General features: G+C 48.2%; 1 protein-coding gene across 1 annotated transcript in view; it reads right to left on the reverse strand.

The window, feature by feature from the left end:
- Positions 1-22,634, reverse strand: part of PDLIM5 (PDZ and LIM domain 5) — a 128,176-nt gene that overhangs the window by 28,024 nt on the left and 77,518 nt on the right. Inside the window, exons 5-6 of the mRNA XM_054163119.1 lie at positions 17,460-17,632; positions 16,756-16,792 (exon numbers count right to left, since the gene is read on the reverse strand). Of these exons, the coding sequence (XP_054019094.1) occupies positions 16,756-16,792; positions 17,460-17,632 (210 nt within the window). The remainder of the gene's footprint in view (positions 1-16,755; positions 16,793-17,459; positions 17,633-22,634) is intronic.

Raw genomic sequence — 22,634 nt, forward strand, 5'->3', positions numbered from 1 at the left:
GGTAGACCACATCCCCAGGTCTCCCTGAATCTACCCATTCAGTTATGGCATCACAGAATGCTACCGGATTAGTCAAGCAGGATTACCCCTTGGTGAGTCCATGCTGACTACTCTTAATAACCACCTTCTCTACCAAGTGCCTTGAGATGCCCTCCAGAAGGAGCTGCAGAAGTTATCTTCTGAAATGGGAATGACCTTCCAGCATCTCAACATCTTTCCTGAACTGAGGGGCCCAGAACTGGACACAGGACTCAAGGTGCAAATATATGTGTGTGTATGTAAATATATAGAAATAACCTTATATAAACATATAAGGTTATATTTACACACATATGTATTTGCATACATAAATATGTGTTTTATGTAAACAACCTTATATAAAAGTGTAACCATATATATGTGTATGCACACACAAAACCTGTGCATTTAGGGTTCCATTGCTACAATTCTGTTAGTGTTCTTTTCTTTTTAAAGCAGATAAGCCCCAATGGCAGAAAAGAAGACACAAGTTCAGATTATCTGTTGGTGCCTCATAATTCCCAATTTCCATCTCCAAAGTTTGGGCTTCTTTAGCCTTTTCTGGTGCCTGAGGTCACCATGGAAGCCATGAAAAAGGAGGGAAAGATCTCACGCTTCTCAGCCAACAGAAATGTCTTACACCAAGGGGATCTCAGCTCTACTCATGCCTGGGCCTTAAAAGGGGTTTTTGACTCTTGTGAAAATGCAAATCCAAATAGTCCACAAATCACTTCTCCCTGAGCAGAACTTAATACATACAGTCCTGGCATATAACAAAATAGATTCCTGCCTGTGAGGCTGAATTCCAGCACATAAAAGCAGCTTTCCACAGAGTTAACACGGCTGTGGTCAGGAAAGTAGAGCAGAAAGCCCTGTGCACCAGAACAGAACCGGTGCTGGAACAAAGGGCCCAGACAGCAAATAAGTTTTAACCAGTTCTTTACTGCCCCACGTGCCAGGCATTTGGTTTGAGGCATTAAAAGGCAGCTTTGAACAATAGCAGCTCTTTGTTTCCAGAGCACCCTTACAGCCTAATGTGCCACTTGCTTGCTCAAGGAACTGCTGCAAAGAATTCACCTGGCTAGAGGTTTCAAGCCAGAAGATCTTGTTTTGCAGAACCACAGAAATACTCGGGTTGGACAAGAGCCTCAGGATCACCAAGTCCAACCCAGAGCCCTACTCTACAAGGGTCACCTCTAAACCAGAGCCCCAAGCACCACAGCCAAACCACCTTCAAACACAGCCAGGCTTGGGGACTCCACCACCTCCCTGGGCAGCACATTCCAATCCCTGACCACTCTTGCCATGAAAAAATTCTTCCTACTGTCCAGTCTAAAGCTACCCAGTGGCAGCTTGAGGCCATTCGCTCTTGTTCTGTCACTAACTACCTGTGAGAAGAGACCAGCAGCAGCCTCTCCACAAGGTCCTTTCAGGTAGCTGTAGAGAGCAATGAGGTCTCCCCTCAGCCTCCTCTTTTCCAAACTGACCATCTTCAGCTCCTTCAGTTGCTCTCCATCAGATTTATTCTCCAGGCCCTTCCCAGCTTCCTTGCCCTCCTCTGCACTCACTCCAGCACTGCTCCAGTCAGTGATGGTGCCTGCCTTGGAGGCCTGGCAAACAGCACCGTGCATCTCAGAAGGGCAGTGAGGAAACTTTTGCTTAGTACAGTGGAGTTGCAGAAACACCATCAGCAGGACCAGGGTGCAGATTAGTTCTGCCAAGAGGTGAAATCAGTTGGGGTTTAGGGCTGGTGACCTCATGCCACAACAGACAGACCGCTCAAGCGTGCAGACAACAGACACAGCTTTGAAAGAGCAGACAGCTCCTTGCAAGTCCAAAGTGCCAACCATGCACTGCACTCACAGAGTACCTCTTGCTCTTTCCTAACTCAAGAGCGCTTGTGGACTTCCTGGATGGCCCAAGGGCCAGCAGAGGAGGCTTAGTGACAGGGCTGATGAGCAGAGCATCCAGCAGCGAGTGGTAGACGCCAGGTTCGGAGAGCCTGGTGAGTGTTTTAAAACACCACATAAGCAAACTGGGTGACCGACCAACCAACCTCCCAGTTTGCATGGAACCACCAAAGAAATTAGGAACTCTTACCCAGAGAACCCAACCAGCCTCCCAGTTTGCATGGAACCACCACCAAGTCAAACACCCTTATGACAAAACCCCTCTGAGTTCTTTAGTAGTATAGAGAAGTTAAACCTAGGATAATAACTGATGAAGAAACTGCATCTACATAAGCAGGCTGCCAACTGGAGGCTGCCTCTAAAAGGGGATGCACTGGAAGGAAGTTTTCTTGTTGTGTTTGACATTCCTCAAGTGAAATAAGAAAACACTTTGGATCTAGTGTGCATTGCAGTTTTGCTCATCCTTCTTTCACCCCTGCTGTTGTGTGGTTTATGTAATGTATTAGTCCATTAAGACACTCCTGTACATTAGAAATACCTACACTTTTTTTTTTACTGATAAGGATGTATGATTTAAAACTGGAGATCACAGGCTCACAGGATGTTAGGGGTTGGAAGGGACCTCCAGAGATCTTCAAGTCCAACCCCCCTGCCAGAGCAGGACCATAGAATCCAGCACAGCTCACACAGGAATGCATCCAGACAGGGCTGGAAAGGCTCCAGGAGGAGATTCCCCACTCTCTGGGGAGCCTGTTGCACTGCTCTGGGACCCTCACAGCAAAGAACTTCCTCCTCATGTTGAGGTGGAACCTCCTGTGCTGCAGTTTACATCCATTGCCCCTTGTGCTATCACAGGGCACAGGTGAGCAGAGGCTGTCCCTGTCCCTCCCTTCCCCAGCCCTCAGATATTGATAGACATTGATCAGATCCCCTCTCAATCTTCTCCTCTCCAGACTGCACAGCCCCAGGGCTCTCAGCCTCTCCTCACAGGGCAGTGCTGCAGTTCCTTTATCATCCTTGTAGCCCTCCCTTGGACTCTCTCCAGCAGATCCTTGTCCCTCTTGAACTGGGGAGCCCAGAACTGGATGCAATATTCCAGGTAGGGCCTCACTAGGGCAAAGTAAAGGGGGAGGAGAACCTCCCTGTATCTGCTGGACACCCCAGGATCCCATTGGCCTTCTTGGCCCCCAGGGCACATTGCCGTCCCATGCAGAACTTGCTGCCCACCAGCACTCCCAGCTCCTTCTCCATGGGTCTAAGTAAGCCTTTATAAAAAGGAATGCAGAGAAGATTTAGACAGGACTCAGGATTATTGTCAAGCATCCAGAAGTTACTCAAAGATGCAGATTATTCTTTGTCACCCCTGCACCACAACTGTTACTTGCAGTTTGTTTACTGCCTGACCCACAAAACAGATATAATGAGGATCAGGAAAGAAGAATTACCAAAGCTCAGAGCAGCAGTCTGGAGCTAAGCTAAAAAGAGGGCATGGGAGCCTTGGACATATTCTTAACAACTTACCCACTACTACAGTTTTGTGAAAGAGCTGATTTCACAACCCTGCCAGGGACTGATTGTTCTTGGGTGAGCTTGAAGCCTTCAACCCAGCTATAAACTGTTCCTTAGAAAGCTGATGTCTACCTGGCCCGGACAGCAATGGCAGCAGACACGGCAGCAGCAGCCACACTCTTAAGTGCTGATCTCTGCTTGAAAGGAGAGAGAATAGCAGGAGGAGGAGCAGGTCTGACGTTGGGCATGCTTCCCAGAGGATTTTCCAGCAGTGCTTTACTAGCACAGAAGCTTGGAACCGGCAGAGGAGAAAGAGAAAGCAGGAAGGATTGACAGAGACACAGTACAGTACCACACTACATTAACCACAGGAAACCTATGTGGCTGTAGGGCTCCCAGCTCACAGACACACAGGGCAACATCTTAGTCACCTGAATACTAATGTGGACAGCAGAAAGCTTTGCTCTACCCACAGACCAAGCTTCCCCCTCATGAAGTCTGTGAGGACAGGCTGGGGGAGCTGAGGCTGTTCAGCATGGAGAAGAGGAGGCTCTGGGGAGAGCTAACAGCATCCTGCCAGTACCTGAAGTGGGGCCCTCAGTCCTGTCACTCCCTGACACCCTAAAAAGTCCCTCCCCAGATTTCCTGTAGACTCCTTTTAGATACTGGAAGGCCACACTAAGGTCTCCTCAGAGCCTTCTCATCTCCAGAATGAACAAACCCAACCCTTGCAGTCTATCCTCATAGTGCCCCAGCCCTCTGCTCAGCCTCGTGGCCCTTCTCTGGACACATTAGGAGCTCCAGAACCGGACACAGAGCTCCAGCTGTGGTCTCAGCAGAGTGGAGCAGAGGGGCAGAATCCCCTCCCTGGCTCTGCTGGCCACACATCTCTTGCTGCAGCCCAGGCTCTGCTTGGCTCTCTGGGGTGCAAGTGCTCCCTGCTGGCTCCTGTTGAGCTTCTCATCCCCTAGCACCCCCAAGGCCTTTTCCTCAGGGCTGCTCTCAAGCCAGTCCCTGCCCAGCCTGGATTGGTGCTTGGGATTGCCCTGCCCCAGATACAGAACCTTGCCCTTGGATGCCTACTGTAGATACACTTTAAATAATTCACCTTGTATAACTTAGAGGTGATTTAGACAGCCTAAGGTTTTACTGCAACAATTTGATTCACAAGGAGGCAGCTGCCCAAAAGCAGCTGAAGAAGAAAGTCATTAATCAAACACTTATTAGAAACTCTGGCAACACTAATGAAAGCTCAGGAAGAGTTCATCTAAGGATTCTTAAAAGACCTCCTTGCCCATATAAAAGAACAGGTTTGGTTTAATATCCCAAAGTGGTAATTAATGAGGGAAACACCTCCTTTGCCTGTTGGCAAACCTACACTCTGATGTCCCTTCACTACACAAGTTCATGCCTGTATTCTCCTCCAAAACCTTTTGGCTACTAGGCAATCAAAAGAAGCAGCACACCCAAAATCATGCTATAGCAAGGATGACTGATCTTTAAATGCCAGGTGAATAAAACATGGAATAGTGGAGCATCATACAGGATACACACTCCACTGGGGCTTCCTCATAGACCCCTTGGTCACACTGACTCCATGTATTACCCCTTCATCACTAACTTGGCACAACAAAGTCAGCTTCCAACTGAATCACAGAACAGTTTGGGTTGGAATGGACTTCTAAAGGTCATCCAGGCCAACCTCCTCTGAAGTCAGCAGGGGCATCCTCAACTAGACCAGGTAGCCCAGAGCTCTGTTGAGCCCCATGTTGAGTATCTCCAGGGACAGGGCCTCAACCACCTCCCTGGGCAACCTCTTTCAGTGTTCTACCACCCTCATAGTAAAGAACTTCTTCCTAACATCCAACCTAAATCTGCTCTGCTCTAGTTTGAAGCCATTGTCCCTCCTCCTGTCCCTGAAGGCCTTTGCAAACAGTCTCTCTGCAGCCTTCCTGGAGCCCCCTTCAGGTACTGGCATGCTGCTATTAGGTCTCCTTGGCACCTCCTCTTCTCCAGGCTGAACACCCTCAGCTCCCTCAGCCTGTCCTCATAGCAGAGCTGCTCCAACTCCCTGATCATTTTCATGGCCTCCTCTGGACGCTCTCCATCAGGTCCATGTCCTTCCTGTATTGAGGTCTCAGCAGAGCAAAGTGGCAGCATCACCTCTCTGGCTCTGCTGGCAATGCTGCTTTGGATACAGCCCAGGCTGTGATTTGCCTTCTGTGCTTCAAGCTCACACTGCCTGCTCCTGTCCAGCTTCTCATCCATCAGCACCCCCAAGTCCTCTTCCTCAGGGCTGCTTTCTATCACCTCATCCCCTAGCCTGGGCATCTCCTGCCCATGACTACTTTCTCCACCTCCATACCAGATACTATTTTCCTAACTTGTAACAAAAAGTTCCTCAAATGCCTAACTGCTACAAACATCTCCAGAGCAGAGTCATGGTCAGACGCCTGTAAGCTGCTCCATCTTGATGGCACTGGCATCAAGAAAACAAAAACTAAAATCAGCTGAAACTAGATGGAAATTCGTAGTTTCTGATGATGCCTTTTTAAGCTCATCCAGCTGGGATGTACCTGGCAGGAGCGGGTGGCAGCCCAAGGGCTGTTTCCAGAGGCAGGGCTGCAGAAGGGGCAGCAGGCAAGGGGAGCTCAGAAGTCTGTGTGGCCATAGAGCACTTCTCAGGGGGAGGAAGAGCTTTCTCAGCTGCCAGAAAGCTTTCTGCATCTGGAGCAGGTACCTCCACAGGTATTTTCCTAGTTGATGTAAATATCACATGTCATTAGAAAGAGGCAACAAACAGAGAAGAAATCTCTTCATTCCATTAAAAAGACCAAGCAGTATCGTTCCAGCTGATGTTCAGAGAATCAGTAAGGGTTTAAAAGACCTCAGAGATCATCAACTCCAACCTCATCCAACACCTCATGACTAAACCATGGCTCCAAGTGCCTCATACAATCCTCTCTTGCACACCTCCACAGCTGGGGACTCCACCACCTCCCTGAGCAGCACATCCCAATGGTGAATGACTCTCTCCAGGAAGAACTTTCAACTCACCTCCAGCCTAAACCTTCCCTGGCACAGCTTGAGACTGTGTCCTCTTGTTCTGGTGCTGGTTGCCTGGGAGAAGAGACCAACCCCCACCTGGCTACAACCTCCCTTCAGGGAGTTGGAGAGAGCAAGAAGGTCTCCCCTGAGCCTCCTCTTCTCCAGGCTAAGCAACCCCAGCTCCCTCAGCCTCTCCTCACAGGGCTGTGCTCCAGACCCCTCCCCAGCCTCGTTGCCCTTCTCTGGGCACATTCAAGTGTCTCAATGTCCTTCTTAACCTGAGGGGCCCAGAACTGGACACCAGACTCCAGCTGCAGCCTCACCAGGGCAAGGCAGAGGGGGAGGAGAACCTCTCTCGACCTACTGACCACAGCCCTTCTAATCCACCCCAGAATGGCCTTGGCCTTCCTGGCCACAAGAGCACATTGCTAGCTCACATTCAACCTCCCACCCCCCAGGCCCCTTTCCCCTTCACTGCTCTCCAGCAGGTCAGTCCCCAGCCTATCCTGGTGCATGGAGTTGTTCCTTTCCAGGTGCAAGACTCTACCCTTGCCCCAGTTGAATGTCATCAAATCTCTCCCTGCCCAGCTCTCCAGTTAGTTATATATTGGCTATATAAATTAGTTCTATACTTCTCAGTGCCAAATGCTGTGGTTTTACCTGGTCTGAAGTTGCCAGAATCACTTTTTCAAATGACTTTTTGCAACTTTCTGAGAAGGCTGTAATTGCTTATAAATACTTTACTGTTCAGCTCAGAGGAGGACACTGCAGCTGTGAAACTCCATAACACCACACTATAAATGCAGAGCAGTTGGCTAAATGGCCATGTAACCAGTTTAGGCTTTCACTAAAGAATTAACACCACAATAAATAAAACCCCCACAATTATGCTTCATATTGTGAAGGCTGCCTTCTAAGCAGCAAATCTAACTTTAAGCCAGTAATCAAATCCAGATCCTACATACATTTCAAAGCCAGCTCCTTCTCCTTATTGGTGGTTCTGCAGTGGGTGCTATAAATCACAGAGCTTCAGCCAAAAACCAGACTGAGCCCCTTAGAAAAAGAAACCATAGAATCAATAAGGTTGGAAAAGACCTCAGAGATCATCAAGTCCAACCTAGCACCCAACACCTCCTGACAACTAAAGCATGGCTCCAAGTGCCACATGCAAGCCCTTTTTGAACACCTCCACGGCTGGGGACTCCACCACCTCCCTGGGCAGCACATTCCAATGGCCAATCTCTCTTGCTGGGAACAATTTCTTCCTCACATCCAACCTGAACCTCACCTGGCACAGCTTGAGACTGTGTCCTCTTGTTATGGTGCTGGTTGCCTGGGAGAAGAGACCAACCCCCACCTGGCTACAACCTCTCTTCAGGGAGTTGGAGATAGCAAGAAGGTCTCCCCTGAGCCTCCTCTTCTCCAGGCTAAGCAACTCCAGCTCCCTCAGCCTCTCCTCACAGGGCTGTGCTCCAGACCCCTCCCCAGCTTTGTTGCCCTTCTCTGGACACATTGAAGAGTTTCAGTGTCCTTCTTAAATTGACAGGCTCAGAACTGGACACAGTCCACAAGGTGTATAGTATATTCCTCTGTGCTTTCCACAAGCACAAGCCTCTGTCTAGGGGTCTGGCTCCTAAAGGTGCACAGCTATGGCCAACAGTATATTCCTCTGTGTGTTCTTCTCTTCTCCAGACTGGACAGCCACACTCTCTCAGTCTGTATTCATAGCAAAGGAGCTCCAGCCCTCTGCTCATCCTCATGGCCCTCCCCTGGACACATTCCAGCACCTCCAGATCCTCCCTGTACACTGCACTGGTTAGGCCGCACCTCGAGTACTGTGTCCAGTTCTGGGCCCCTCAGTTTAGGAAGGAGGTTGACTTGCTGGAACGAGTCCAGAGAAGAGCAACAAAGTTGGTGAGGGGCTTGGAACATAAGCCCTACGAGGAGAGGCTGAGGGAGCTGGGGTTGCTTAGCCTGGAGGAGACTCAGGGGTGACCTTATTACTCTCTACAACTACCTGAAGGGAGGTTGTAGACAGACGGATGTTGGTCTCTTCTCCCAGGCAGCCAGTATCAGAACAAGAGGACACAGTCTCAGGCTGCGCCAGGGGAGGTTCAGGCTGGATGTTAGGAAAAAGTTCTATACAGAAAGAGTGATTGCACATTGGAATGGGCTGCCTGGGGAGGTGGTGGAGTCGCCATCACTGGAGGTTTTCAGAAGACTTGATGGGGTGCTTGGTGCCGTGGGTTAGTTGTTTGGGTGGTGTTGGATTGGTTGAGGGGTTGGACACGACGATCTTGAAGGTCTCTTCCAACCTGGTTTATTCTATGTATATGTAAACTTTCTCCTCAGCTTCCGAACAGTGGGATCAGAAAGCTACCTAAAAAATGAAGCCAATAAATCACTTTGTTTGCAAGATGATACATGTAATAGGGGCTCCAGTACTCTCAGTGGGATCTCACCAGAGTGGAGTAGAAGGGGAGAATCACATCCAGGTAATAGGGTGGACACCCCACAGCCAACATACTGAGGCACACAAAAAATTATCATCTGGCTTGGTTTCATTTCTCTTCTCCTTGCTCCTCCTATCATTCCCAAGAAAATCCCTAGCCATGGCAGATTAATGCCTTTTACTCTAAGTGGGCAATAAACAACATTCTCTCCCCAAAGACAGACAAATCCAAGCTGGAACGACATTCAGATAAGTCACGGAATCAGAATTGCCTCTCAATGGTTTACCTCCCAAGAGCTTCTCCAGGAAGATGTTCAGCAAGTCTAGGAGAGGGGAGACTGCCAGGGGAGGACTCTGCTATTGGCAAGGGAGCAGTTGCAGGTGCTGCCCTAGCAAAGTTTGCACTTCCATTCACAGCAGTAAAATCAAATGGAGACACACAGAGAGAAAGAGCTTTTTAATCTACATGGAAAGAGCATGCTCAACAGCAGACACTGCATGGAAGCATTAGGAAGTAGGGGGGGAAAAACACACCTCAGTAACAAAACCCAGGGAAATACAAATAGGGGGATAAAATGAGACATAATACACAGAATCACAGAGTGCTAGGGGCTGGAAGGGACCTCCACAGCTCATCCAGTCCAACCCCCCTATCAGAGCAGAAGCACCTAGAGCAGGTCACACAGGAACACATCCAGGTGGGGTTTGAATGTCTCCAGAGGGGGAGACTCCACAGCCCCCCTGGGCAGCCTGCTCCAGGGCTCTGTTACAGGGAAAAAAAAGTTTCCCTTATGCTTCCATGGAACTTCCTATGGCTGCAGAATTTAAGGCCAGAACCAGATCTGTACCTGGTTGCCCAAGAGGAGATTGTTAGAAGTGACCACCTAAAACACAGGTGGGAATAAGAGTACTACAGAATTAGAACTAATCAGCTACTAAAACACACCCATAAACTTTACATCATCACAGAAGCACAGAAACATTCAGGCTGGAAGAGGCCCTCAGGATCACCAAGTCCAACCCTGAACCCTACTCTGCAAGGCTCACCCCTAAACCAGAGCCCCAAGCACCACATCCAAACCACCTTCAAACACAGCCAGGCTTGGGGACTCCACCACCTCCCTGGGCAGCACATTCCAATCCCTGACCACTCTTGATGGGAAAAAAAAAAAAAAATCTTCCTACTGCCCAGCCTAAACCTCCCCAGTCACAGCTTGAGGCCATTGCCTCTTGCTCTCTCACTAATTACCTGTGAGAAGATGTCGCTGTGGGGTTCAGGGCAGCACCCACAGCAATGAGGGTTGAATTCAGGCAGGGGGGTGCCCAGGTCAAGAGCTCCTGCCCAAAGCAGCAAGCCCATGAGACTAACAAGTGCCTTCATGCAGCTCACATTTATAGCTCTCCTCTTGGTGTGGCTGCAGGGGATTGGTTAATGACCTCTTCTTACTGGCTGGTGATACTTACCAGAGCAGCACAGCTGGCCCTTATCTCACCTATTGGAGCTGCTCGTTAAGCCACCGCAGCTGGCACCTATTTCTTCTCTACTTGCAGTTTCTCAGCTTCAATCACTCAAGCCAGGGACACAATCCCCCACAAGAAGAGACCAGCAGCAGCCTCTCTACAAGGTCCTTTCAGGTAGTTGTAGACAGCCAGGAGGTCTCCCCTCAGCCTCCTCTGTTTCACACTAACCATCCCCAGCTCCTTCAGTTGCTCTCCATCAGATTTATTCTCCAGGCCCTTCCCAGCTGCCCTGCCCTCCTCTGCTCTCACTCCAGCTAAAGGCTACACTGCTTTTCTCAGCTTTAAGCAACTGGTTTAAGAGTGAGAATTGACACATTTCAGTGAGGGCTCAATAAATCAACATCCTTCAAAGGGAAAAGAACTGGGCAGATGGATTAAACATAAGGGGAAAAGTACTTCATGTGAAAACACTTCCATTAGCCAGTGACACAGAAGGACAGAATCAACCAGCTTAGAAGAGACCTCCAAGATCATCAAGTCCAAGGCATCACCCAACCCTATCTCAAACATGGGAAGGTGAAACCATTTTGCCTTTTTTGAAGAAAGCTTCACAGAGGGTCTAAGGGATAACCTTTGACAGTTTTCCTTGCATTGATGTCCTCTGAAACTCCCATCTTCCCGTTCCTTGAGCACAGCAAAACATTCCCAGTACACTCCTTCATATTCCTACTTCAATAGGCAGCATTTAGCAAATGATTAAACTGTGTTGTTGTGTGCATTTGGTTCCACACTTGGGTTTAGCTGGGGAGGGGTCTGGAGCACAAGCCCTATGAGGAGAAGCTGAGGGAGCTGGGGTTGCTTAGCCTGGAGAAGAGGAGGCTCAGGGGAGACCTTCTTGCTCTCTCCAACTCCCTGAAGGGAGGTTGTAGCCAGGAGGGGGTTGATCTCTTCTCCCAGGCAACCAGCACCAGAACAAGAGGACACAGTCTCAAGCTGTGCCAGGGGAGGTTTAGACTGGGAGGTGGGAAGAAATTTTTCCCAGCAAGAGTGATTGGTCATTGGAATGTGCTGCCCAGGGAGGTGGTGGAGTCACCATCACTGGGGGTGTTTAAAACCAGACTGGATGGGGCACTTGGTGCCATGGTTTAGTTGATGAGATGGTGTTGGGTGATAGGCTGGACCTGATGATCTCAAAAGTCTTTTCCAACCTGGTCAATTCTAATTCTAGTAACACACTTGAGGGTTTAGTAGCAGTGCTCACTACCAAGTAACATGACAGATGGGGGCAAACAACCTGGCATTTGTCATCAAGACACTCTTCAAGTGCCATACTGTCCCCAGGGAGTGAACCCAAGAGGTGTGTAAGCTGTGATGTGCCTTAGTCTATCATTACCAGTGCAAATCTAATTGTACTTTATGGTGTTAGGCATCCACATGGGTGACTGTTAGTGTTAGACAACTTGGCTGTTACCTGAAGTCTCCATTTTCTGTTGGGCTTTTCCTAGATATAAAATGACAAATACTATAAGCTACTGTTGTACTGCATGGCAGTATAAACCATCTGAAAAGGCAACACAAGCTTCAAAAGCTTCCAAAGGTCTCAGCTGCTTTCAGTTTTCCAAGCCACGCAGTAAGAATAACCCCAACTGCCCCCCACAGAAAGAAGCCTGCAGAAGCACTTGGTCTGGACATGACTCTTTTCACACCAGGTCTGCTCACACCAATTCTATCAGCAACACCTGTGGGTCAGCTGCACAAACAGCAAGCCATTAAGAACTGATGAAAGATTAGGCTGTTGTGTGTGCGCTTTCCGATTCACCTTTAAAGCCTGAAACTTCTCCAGTTCCACAAACATTGCACCTAGGAGAACTCTTACTCCTGTAGCCCCACTCCTTCCTCCCCCTCCACCCCCCCAAAAAGCCAATAATTTTATTGATTTCTGCAAATCTCACATTGATTTTGCCAGTACAAACACAATGAGGAGCTCTGCCCTTTGTGATAGCTCTGCAGGATGCAGACTGTGAGAGTTTAGGCTGTGCCTAAAGAAAGGCTAGCTGCAGGATTCTCTAGCTGAACGTTTGGGTGTAAAAAGGAAAACAAAAGGAAGACAATTCTAAATGAATTTCATTGGTAGATGAGTGGGATGTGGTTATATGATCTTACATCCTGTTCTCACTCCGGCTTCTGTCCCTCTCTTGGCATGCACACTGCTAAGATAAGCAGCTAGCTTCTTAACACAGCTTTGAACTAACTGAGAATAGAATAGAATAGAATAGAATAGAATAGAATAGAATAGAATAGAATAGAATAGACCAGGTTGGAAGAGAACTTCAAGTTGGTGAGGGGTTTGGAACACAAGCCCTATGAGGAGAGGCTAAAGGAGCTGGGGTTGCTTAGGCTGGAGAAGAGGCTCAGGGGAGACCTTATTGCTCTCTACAACTACCTGAAAGGAGGTTGTAGCCAGGTGGGGGCTGGTCTCTTCTCCCAGGCAACCAGCACCAGAGCAAGAGGACACAGTCTCAAGCTGTGCCAGGGAAGGTTTAGGCTGGAGGTTAGGAAGAGATTCTACACAGAGAGAATGACTGCCCATTGGAATGGGCTGCCTGGGGAAGTGGTGGAGTTACCACCATTGGAGGTGTTCAGAAGACTTGATAGGCTGCTTGGTGCCATGGTTTAGTTGATTAGGTGGTGTTGGATGATAGGTTGGACACGATGATCTCTGAGGTCTCTTCCAACCTGGTCTGGTCTATTCTATTCTATTCTATGAAGGTGTTGTGGGTTCTTAGACATCTGATCCTTTCTATTTTCAATGTTCATGTTTACAATTACTTGGTGGGCCTCCTTTGTGATGGGTTAGGGAGATACTTGGTGTATAAACTGTATTGATGGTTTAAGTATAAAATTCAGCTTCTCTATGATCGGTTTTGGGGATTCTTTTGGCTTAAGAGACACAGGAACAGGACTGCTGTGACACTGCCCATCCAAACACATGAGTTTAAAATCCCAGTAGGTAAGAGGGTAATTCTAAGTGATGGCTGGGATCCAAAAGTGATTTATTTGATGTGTGTAATCGAGCTGCTGGTAATAATGAATGTGTTCTTGGTAGCAGCTCTGCTGCGTGAGAGGAAGGTATCCAAGACCTGTGTCATTACACAGACTGTGTACGGAAATTACAGCTCCAGGTGTGAGAGCTCTAGCCACGGTATGGGAGACTCAGAAGAAGAAACAGACAGCTAAGATAAAAGCAACTTTTATTAAAATACTCTCCAAGCTTCAGGAAGCATAAATTACTGGCTGTGTAGCTACTATAATACAGTATTTTACAGGAGAAATCACAGGGCCAGGAAGCTTTCAGAAATAAACACCAGAAAGCCTCTAAGCTTCAGTCACTACTAAATAAATACTACTCTCTTTTTTGGTGCCTGTCAGAGGATGTGTTGAGGCTCTCAGAAGCACACAGCAAGGTATTTCTCAGGCTTTTGTGGGTTTGTTTTTGGTTTAAGTTTTCCACAACAGGAACATTCTCTCAGCTTAAGAAGCAGCATCTTTATACTGAGCTTGCACTACAAATCACATCATGGCAGTAGCATTATTATCCCTATTGTCATTTAAATGCTAGGCTCTGCTTTGTAAAACATTTACAACCCCTCTCAAACCGGCCTGCTGCTGAAAGCCTGCTGAAATCCAAGCTAATTAGTCTTGTCTGCACCAAGTGCACACGGTTCCTCTTTGTCTTCTTCCCTCCAAACCCCCCCTCCCCTCCCGCCAAAACTCAAAGGAACACAACTTCTTCTCCATTTGTGCAGAGTTTTTTCCTGCTTTCTAACAACCCTACAGTGAACTCACAACTCAGCAAGGCAAATGACTCCTTGAAGGCAAAAAAGAAAACCCCAAAGAAACCCCCAAACAACAAAATAACTGCAACACCCATCCCCCTCCACGATGGGAGATTTAGTCGGCAGAGTTGTTCTGGGGGAGGGGGAGGTGGGCTCTTTTTTTTGTCAAGTAGTGATCAGCACAAACCCCATTTTCACCTCTTTTTTCCTTGTTTTTTTTTTTTTCTCTCTTTTTTCCATCAGTAGGAAAGTGTTAGAAAAAGTATAGAAAAGGACAGAATTTCTCTTGCAGTAAGGCTAGTGAAATACATTTTCTATTTTAGCTGGTTTTTCCCTTTTTTTCCTTTTTTTTTCTTTTTTGGCAAAGCAGATGGAAAAGAAGAAAGGAAGGAAGGATTTATTTTTATATATATATATATATTATTTGTAATTTGCTTTAGCAACTCAGGTAAAAATCACTGGACATTAAGAGCACGTGCTGAGACTTCATGGTGCCAGTCACGTAATTTGGTATATTTGGGGCTAAGGACGTGCATGGGAACCTTTTCCCTGTGGAAAAAAAGAAACACAACAAAAGGGACAGAAGAGAAAATAAGAAAGGAAGAAAGATTGTCTTAAGCAGCTTCACAAGCCAGCATGCAGTCTCCATGCACTATTCCTTTCTGCACATAGCTTTCCTCTTGTGTCAAGAGCTTGGATCGAGCATTAGGAGAAGCCAACAGCAGAACTCCCGCTGACTTGCATGAACCATCGAGTATGAACAAACCATGCTTGAGTCCTGTGTCCAGTTCTGGGCTCCTCAATTTAAGAAGGACACTGAGACACTTGAATGTGTCCAGAGAAGGGCAACAAGGCTGGGGAGGGGTCTGGAGCACAGCCCTGTGAGGAGAGGCTGAGGGAGCTGGGGTTGCTTAGCCTGCAGAAGAGGAGGCTCAGGGGAGACCTTCTTGCTCTCTACAACTCCCTGAAGGGAGGTTGTAGCCAGGTAGGGGTTGGCCTCCTTTCCCAGGCAAGCAGCACCAGAACAAGAGGACACCATCTCAAGCTGTGCCAGGGGAGGTTTAGGCTGGAGGTGAGGAGAAAGTTCTTCATAGCAAGAGAGATTGGTCATTGGGATGTGCTGCCCAGGGAGGTGGTGGAGTCACCCTGGAGGTGTTCAAAAAAGGCTTGGATGTGGCACTAGGAGCCATTGTTAGTTGTTAGGAGGTGTTGGGTGATAGGTAATAGGTTGGACTTGAGGAGCTCCAATCTGGTTGATTCTATGATTCTAAGATTAGGGTTAGCCACAAGTCTCTTCTCCTTTGGAACAACTGTGGTAGTTTTAGGCTGATGGCTAGGAAAGTTTTCCACAGATTTTAAGTAGAAAGTGGTAGAATGTAAATAAATTACCATTGGATGTAAAGGGAAAATAATTATAAGGTCTAAATCATAGACTCACAGAACTGTCAGGGTTGGAAGGGACCTCAAGGGTCAGCCAGTTCCAACCCCCCTGCCATGGGCAGGGACACCTCACACTACAGCAGGTTGCTCACAGCTGCATCCAGCCTGGCTGCAAAAACCCCCAGGGATGAAGCTGCCACCACCTCCCTGGGCAACCTGTTCCAAATGCCATAAATAATCCCATTGGTCTGATTACTAACATCAAGTTAGTTGTACAAACTACCTGTTTTCTTGGTTTGGCTTCTTGGCTCTAGCTGGTAGCTTTTGCTTGGCTGCTGCTGACCTTGGCTACGTTCTTCTTGTGGCTAAGTACTAACACACTACTCTCTGCCCTTCTCTCTTGCTCTTTCCCTTGCACAGGGTTGGGGGGGATGAAGCAGAGAGGAGGAAGCCTTTGGTAGCCCCCTGGTTTTCTCCAGGGGAGTTCTTGTGTTGTTTAGAAATTGCGAACCTAGGCAAATATTGTGCATTTTGTACATATTTGGTGCATTCTCTATTTCCAGATTGTAGCCTGCTTGCAAACAGAGCTTCATTTGCTTTCCAGCTGAGCTAGTCTGGCAGTTTGATTTGGGGGGGGTAATTTCAACCCACTGCAAACGGCACTTAGCCCAAAGGCGGCAGCTGACCCCCACTGGCAGTGCAGAGCGGTACCACTTCCCCAGCTATGTTTTGCAATCTGATCCACACTCACAAATCAAAGCTGCCTGGTTAGGCTTAGGAAAAGGAAAGCACCTTGACAAGGCTGATCTTGCACAGGAAAAAAAATAAAATAAAATAAAATGAAATCAAACCCAACCAGTTCAGGCTTATGGAAATCCTCAGACTCCTGCAGGGTCATTAATGCTGCACTTCACCACCACATTTAGAAAGGTTGCTCTATGCACACACACACACAAACAGATCTAGATCTTCACATGCCAAGCTAGAAGGCAAAACCAGGAGCAACACTTAAAACAAAAGCCCCCCCAGGTGTCACACAAATGCACCAACCTATCAGTTAAGAACCAAGACATGCAAAGGATGGAAGCATTAAAGGTCATTAAAGTGCATGACAGGAATACAAATGTGAAACATAACTCACTTTGTCTTCTTTGCGGCTTCCTGCTCTGGCTCTTTCACTGCAACAAATCAGAAAAGTTTAATTTTCTCAGGCACTGAAGGCACTGTGCCACTGTCCCTAGTTTAGAGTGGGACAGATTGCTCTATTGCTCCAAAAAGGGGCAAAAGAATAATGCTGACATGAATGGACTGGATAGGCATGGAAAGGTTAAAAAGGGAAAAGCAATTCATGTACTACAAAAACAACAAAGCACAGTGGTGAGCACAGCAAAGCACAGAAAGTTCACAGAAATCCCCAACCTAATCTTAACACACAAGTTCCTTTACACCAGACCAAAACCCCAACGCTCACAGCCACATCCAGCCTGGCTGCAATCACCTCCAGGCATGAGGCTGCCACCACCTCCCTGGGCAACCTGTGCCAGGCTCTCACCACCCTCATGGGGAACAACCACTTCCTAACATCCAATCTGAATCTCCCCATTTCAGTTTTGCTCCATTCCCCCCAGTCCTATCACTCCCTGACACCCTCAAAAGTCCCTCCCCAGCTTTCTTGTAGCCCCCTTCAGATCCTGGAAGGCCACAATGAGGTCTCCTTGGATCCTTCTCCTCTCCAGACTGAACAGCCCCAACTCCCTCAGTCTTGCCTCCATATTTCCCCTCGTCCCCAGCTTTTAAAGCCACCTGTCTGCCCGAGGCCACTCCTGTTTCCAGCAGGGTACTCACTATGGTCAGTGCCGGTGATCTGGGCCAGGATGCGGAAGGAGCGGGACTGGGTGGTGCCGGTGCGGGGGTGCCAGTCCTCGGTGTCCTCAATCAGCCGCTTCTTGCTGGCGTCGCTGTGGGTGGGCGTGTGGTAGAACTCCGTATAGGTATCCACAATGTGCTTCCGCGGGGGGCTGCCTCGGGGAGAGGAGAGAGCAGTGACTGAACACCTTCCCAAGCTCTGTGGCTTGGGGCAGTTACTAGGACAGGGGTGGAACGGTGACTTGCTGTGGTGTTTAAAAGGCAGCTCCTGCCTCTGCGTGCAGGTGTGCAGCAGTGAGCTATACAGGCACAGAGAATCATAGAACGGTCTGGGCCAGAAGGGACCCCCAAAGCTCATCCACTCTGACCTCCCCTCAGTCAGCAGGGACAGCCCCAGCTGGATCAGGCTGTCCAGGGCCTCATCCAGCCTCACCTTGAATGTCTCCAGGGAAGGAGCCTCAACCACCTCCCTGGGCAACCTCTTCCACTGTTCCACCACCCTCATAGCGAAGAACTTGCTCCGAACACCCAATCTAAATCTGCTCTGCTCTAGTTTGAAGCCATTGTCCCTCCTCCTGTCCCTGCAGGCCTTTGCAAACAGTCTCTCTCCAGCCTTCCTGGAGCCCCCTTCAGGTCCTGGCAGGCTGCTATTAGGTCTCCCTGGAACCTTCTCTTCTCCAGGATGAACACCCCCAGCTCCCTCAGCCTGTCCTCATAGCAGAGCTGCTCCAATCCCTCCTCTGGACCCTCTCCATCAGGTCCATGTCCTTACTATATTGAGGGCTCCAGACCTGCACACAGTACTGCAGGTGAGGTCTCGGCAGAGCAGAGCAAAGGGCCAGAATCACCTCTCTGGCTCTGCTGGCAATGCTGCTTTGGATGCAGCCCAGGATGTATCAAACACAGATTCAATTCTCTGAACCAAACAGAGCTTTACAATTGCTTTAAGCCAACTGCAAAATTCTCCCTTGTCTCACTGCTGAAACATTTTAAACAGCAAAAGACAGCATCACTGGGACACTGACATGCTTAAGCCTTTACCGTTTGGGTGGGTTTTTCCTTGGAGATGACAGAGTGAGACAGCAAGAGAAAGTTTTTCCCAGCAGAAACAGGAAAAGGAGAGAAAAGAAAACCATGTGAAATAAAGTCAGAATGCTGAATCAGTAGTGCAGCTAATTACTCTATTGCATTAGATTTGGGGGAGAGAGCACTGAAATCCAATTAACAGCAAGATTCACCTCCTGCTAACGAAGACACAGCACCACAGAGCTATCATACCTGTATTAAGCTCACAGCAATTTCCTTGCAAGGACTACAGGGTGAATACATTTTGGAAATCAGGGCAAGTCTAGTTCAGATCAAGTGCCCCTCATCATGATCTCCCTTTGGCTCACAGGAGGCAAAGAGCTGAATGTGCCACTCGGTACACACCAAGTCTTTAGTCCTCGGCAGAGCCTGGATCAGAACCAGGCCATCTGAAAGTGTAGGGGCAGTGACACCGTGGAGCATGACGTGGAAGTGCTGATGCTCAGTGCCTTCTCTGAAACTCAGAGCAGCAGGCTGAGCCTTTCATTTGGAAATTTTCCCCACAGCATGCTGTCATCAGTCCCTGCACTGGCAGACTGGCACCAGCACGGGATTCTAATCCTCTGCTGTCAAGTAACTGCTGTGGAGCACCTGCACTGGCACTGCTCCGTGTGGGAGACGGGAACAGAAGAGCCATACTGTAAGCATCGCCCCCAAATTCCCCCTTTGTTATCCCAAAGCAGTAACAAATATCAATATCTTCATATTAATGCTCTGTGTGCTGGTTTTCACAGAATGCACAGGAGATGGACAGTGCAAGAGCAGCTCCTAAGACAGAACAGTTGAAAAATACTACAACCACACTTCAAAAAACCCAACCAACAATCCCTGTTATTTTTGTAACCATTTCCCCACTTTCCAAAGTGCTTCTGGTGAAGAAAGGTGGAAAATATGAGTAAGAAGGGTGTAAATTATTAGTGCCCAGGCTCACAGGGTGTTAGGGGTTGGAAGGAACCTCTGAAGATCATCCAGTCCAACCCCCCTGCCAGAGCAGGACCAGAGAATCCAGCACAGGGCACACAGGAACACATCCAGATGGGGCTGGAAAGGCTCCAGAGAAGGAGACTTCACAACCTCTCTGGGCAGCCTGCACCAGGGCTCTGGGAGCCTCACAGGGAAGAAGTTCCTCCTCATGTTGAGGTGGAACCTCCTGTGCTGGAGTTTCCATCCATTGCCCCTTGTTCTATTCCAGGGTGCAGCTGAGCAGAGCCTGTCCCCTCCCTCCTGACCCCCAGCCCTCAGCTATTTATAAACATTTATTAAATCCCCTCTCAGTCAAAGAGTTAAGAATTAGGCCCATTAAATGGAAGGCCATAAGTAAATATGTAATGGTTCAAGGAATGATATGAAAGGTGTCATGCAAAATTGTATCAAAAGACCAAATTCTTTTGACACAGAGTATTAGCGAAGTATAGGTAGCACAGATCAAAGGCACCAGAAGAGGGAGAAGGATACAGACAGGACAAGGGCATTTCTAGGACTGAGTACACAGAGGGAAATTAAGTAAAGCATCAAAGCAGTTAACAGAACAAGAGGACACAGTCTCAAGCTGTGCCAGGGGAAGTTCAGGCTGGAGGTGAGGAGAAAGCTCTTCCCAGAGAGAGTTGTTAGCTGTTGGGATGTGCTGCCCAGGGAGGTGGTGGAGTCACTGTCCCTGGAGGTGTTCAAGAGGGGACTGGATGTGGCACCTGGTGCCATGGTTTAGTAGTCATGAGGTCTTGGGTGGCAGGGTGGACTTGATGATCCTTGAGGTCTTTTCCAACTTTATTGATTCTATGAAAATAAAATCTAAAATTCAAAGCAGAAATTAAAGTTGTGGAACTGCAGGGAGATGGAACTATTTACAAGCAGTTGGCTGCATTCTAGCAACTACCCCAGTGAAATAAGTAGCCTTTTACAAGTGTGGTAAACGGAGTAACCCGCTGACTTCTCTGGTGGATCCTGCCAGTGGCTTTTTCGAGGCATGAGTCTGCTGGTAATGACTCACTGCGGCCACAAGGTGGTGCCAGAGTCAAGGGAAGGTTCGGCGGCACGGCTCTCCCTTAATTCAGCTGCAAGGCGCAGCGAGGAAAGGCAAGCCAGTAAAACCTCCGGCATGCACACATCACACTCTACGGATGCTACTCTTTTTTTATTGTATGGTCTGCGTTGGAAGGGACCTCCAAAGATCATCTAGTCCAACCCCCTCTGCAGTCAGCACGGGCGTCCCCAACTAGGTCAGGTTGCCCAGAGGCCTGTGGATGGGGCTTCAACCACCTCCCTGGGCAACCTGTTCCAGTGTTCCACCAACCCTCACGGTAAAGAACTTCACTTTGCATCCCTTCACTCCACAATTCTCAAACCATTTTGGCTTTTATATTGCATTTCACCATTTCCAAGTTGTATCACCCACACCAATTAGCCACAGATGCAACTTACCAATACACCCACACCAATTAGCCACAGAAGCTTCAGTTATTTATCAATACACCCACGCCAATCAGCCATAGATGCATGAAGAAGAATTCATCAATACAAACACCACACCCATAAATAAATAAATAAATGGAATAAACCCACCCAAACCCCTGGAAAATCTTAACACACAGCAAAAAGCAAGGATCACATCATGTCCAGTGCAGACAAAACCACTTGCTGCACTAAGAAGTTACTCAGAGAAGCTGAAGCTGTTTTGCAAAAGGTAGACAACAAAGCTCAGGGAGAGCTGCTGGTTTTTGCAAAACAAGAAACACATGCTGGTTATTCCAACAGGAAAAAAAAAACAACAACCAAACAACCATAGTTCCACTCCAGGGCTGTTGATACTAACTTTGTCACTGCTGTTATCTGCAAGGGAAAAAAAAGACAGCATTTGATGTGTTAAAACAGTCTTTGCTTCTCCAAATAGGAGAGGATTTTTCCAAAGTCAAGCTCTGGTAAAGCCACATATTACCTAAGTCAAACTTAGAATCACCAAGAGGACCTACAAGGGAAAAAAGTATATTATCCTAGCTGAGCTTAAACTGAGCGAAGCCTGTGGAGATCTTACCTGGTTTAAGCAGCAGGCACACTTCCATGCAAGAGCTGGCAAGAGGGTCTGGAGAACAGCATCATTGCATGCAGCCCAGTGAAGGCAAATTGCTTTCTTACTGAGCCAAGGCTAAACAAGGGAAACAAAACTTCCTTCCCATCCTGAAGTGAAAGCCAATAGTTTAGGTCCGGAATGGAGTCTGAGGGGAACAGGCAGGAAGGGAGGAGATTCTGGAGGTGACAAGGTGTGTGTCTGAAGAGCTGCATTTGCTCAGCAGTGCTGCTTACCGAGAAGAATTACACAAAACATAGAAGCAAGAAGGAATTTATTCCAGACTAATCAATTCAGTTGGTATTACTCTTTCTGAAAGCTAAGGTGGGGCAGTAAGAGTTGCTCTAAGCAGTGAACCCATCTTGATTGCCAAGTGCTTACACTTAGCCTGCAGCACTTCGTTCCTAGAAGACTTAATTTCCTTGCTATTGTTCCACTTTGTAAGCACTAATTGCTGCTTTTGAATACTCCTTACTCAGTTATTCGCTAAAACAACATGCCGGGAAAGAGAAGAGAGGGTTTCCCAATGTGTGTTCAACGGGTCTACCAACCAGCACTGAGTAAGCCCTGGGGATATTCTGATTTCATAGAATCATAGAATTGTCAGGGTTGGAAGGGACTTCAAGGATCAGCCACTTCCAGCCCCCCTGCCATGGGCAGGGACACCTCACACTACAGCAGGTTGCACACAGCCACATCCAGCCTGGCTGCAAACACCTTCAGGGATGAGGCTGCCACCACCTCCCTGGGCAACCTGTGCCAGGCTCTCATCACCCTCATGGGGAACAACTTCTTCCCAACATCCAATCTCAACCTACCCATTTCTAGTTTTGCCCATTCCCCCCAGTCCTATCACTCCCTGACATCCTAAAAAAATCCTGGAAGGCCACAATGAGGTCTCCTCAGGACCTTCTCTTCTCCAGACTGAACAGCCCAAACTCCCTCAGTCTGTCTCCATAGCAGAGCAGCTCCAGCCCTCTGCTCATCCTCATGGCCCTTCTCTGGAC

The sequence above is a fragment of the Dryobates pubescens genome, chromosome 1 (assembly GCF_014839835.1).
Source record: "Dryobates pubescens isolate bDryPub1 chromosome 1, bDryPub1.pri, whole genome shotgun sequence".
NCBI lineage: Eukaryota > Metazoa > Chordata > Aves > Piciformes > Picidae > Dryobates > Dryobates pubescens.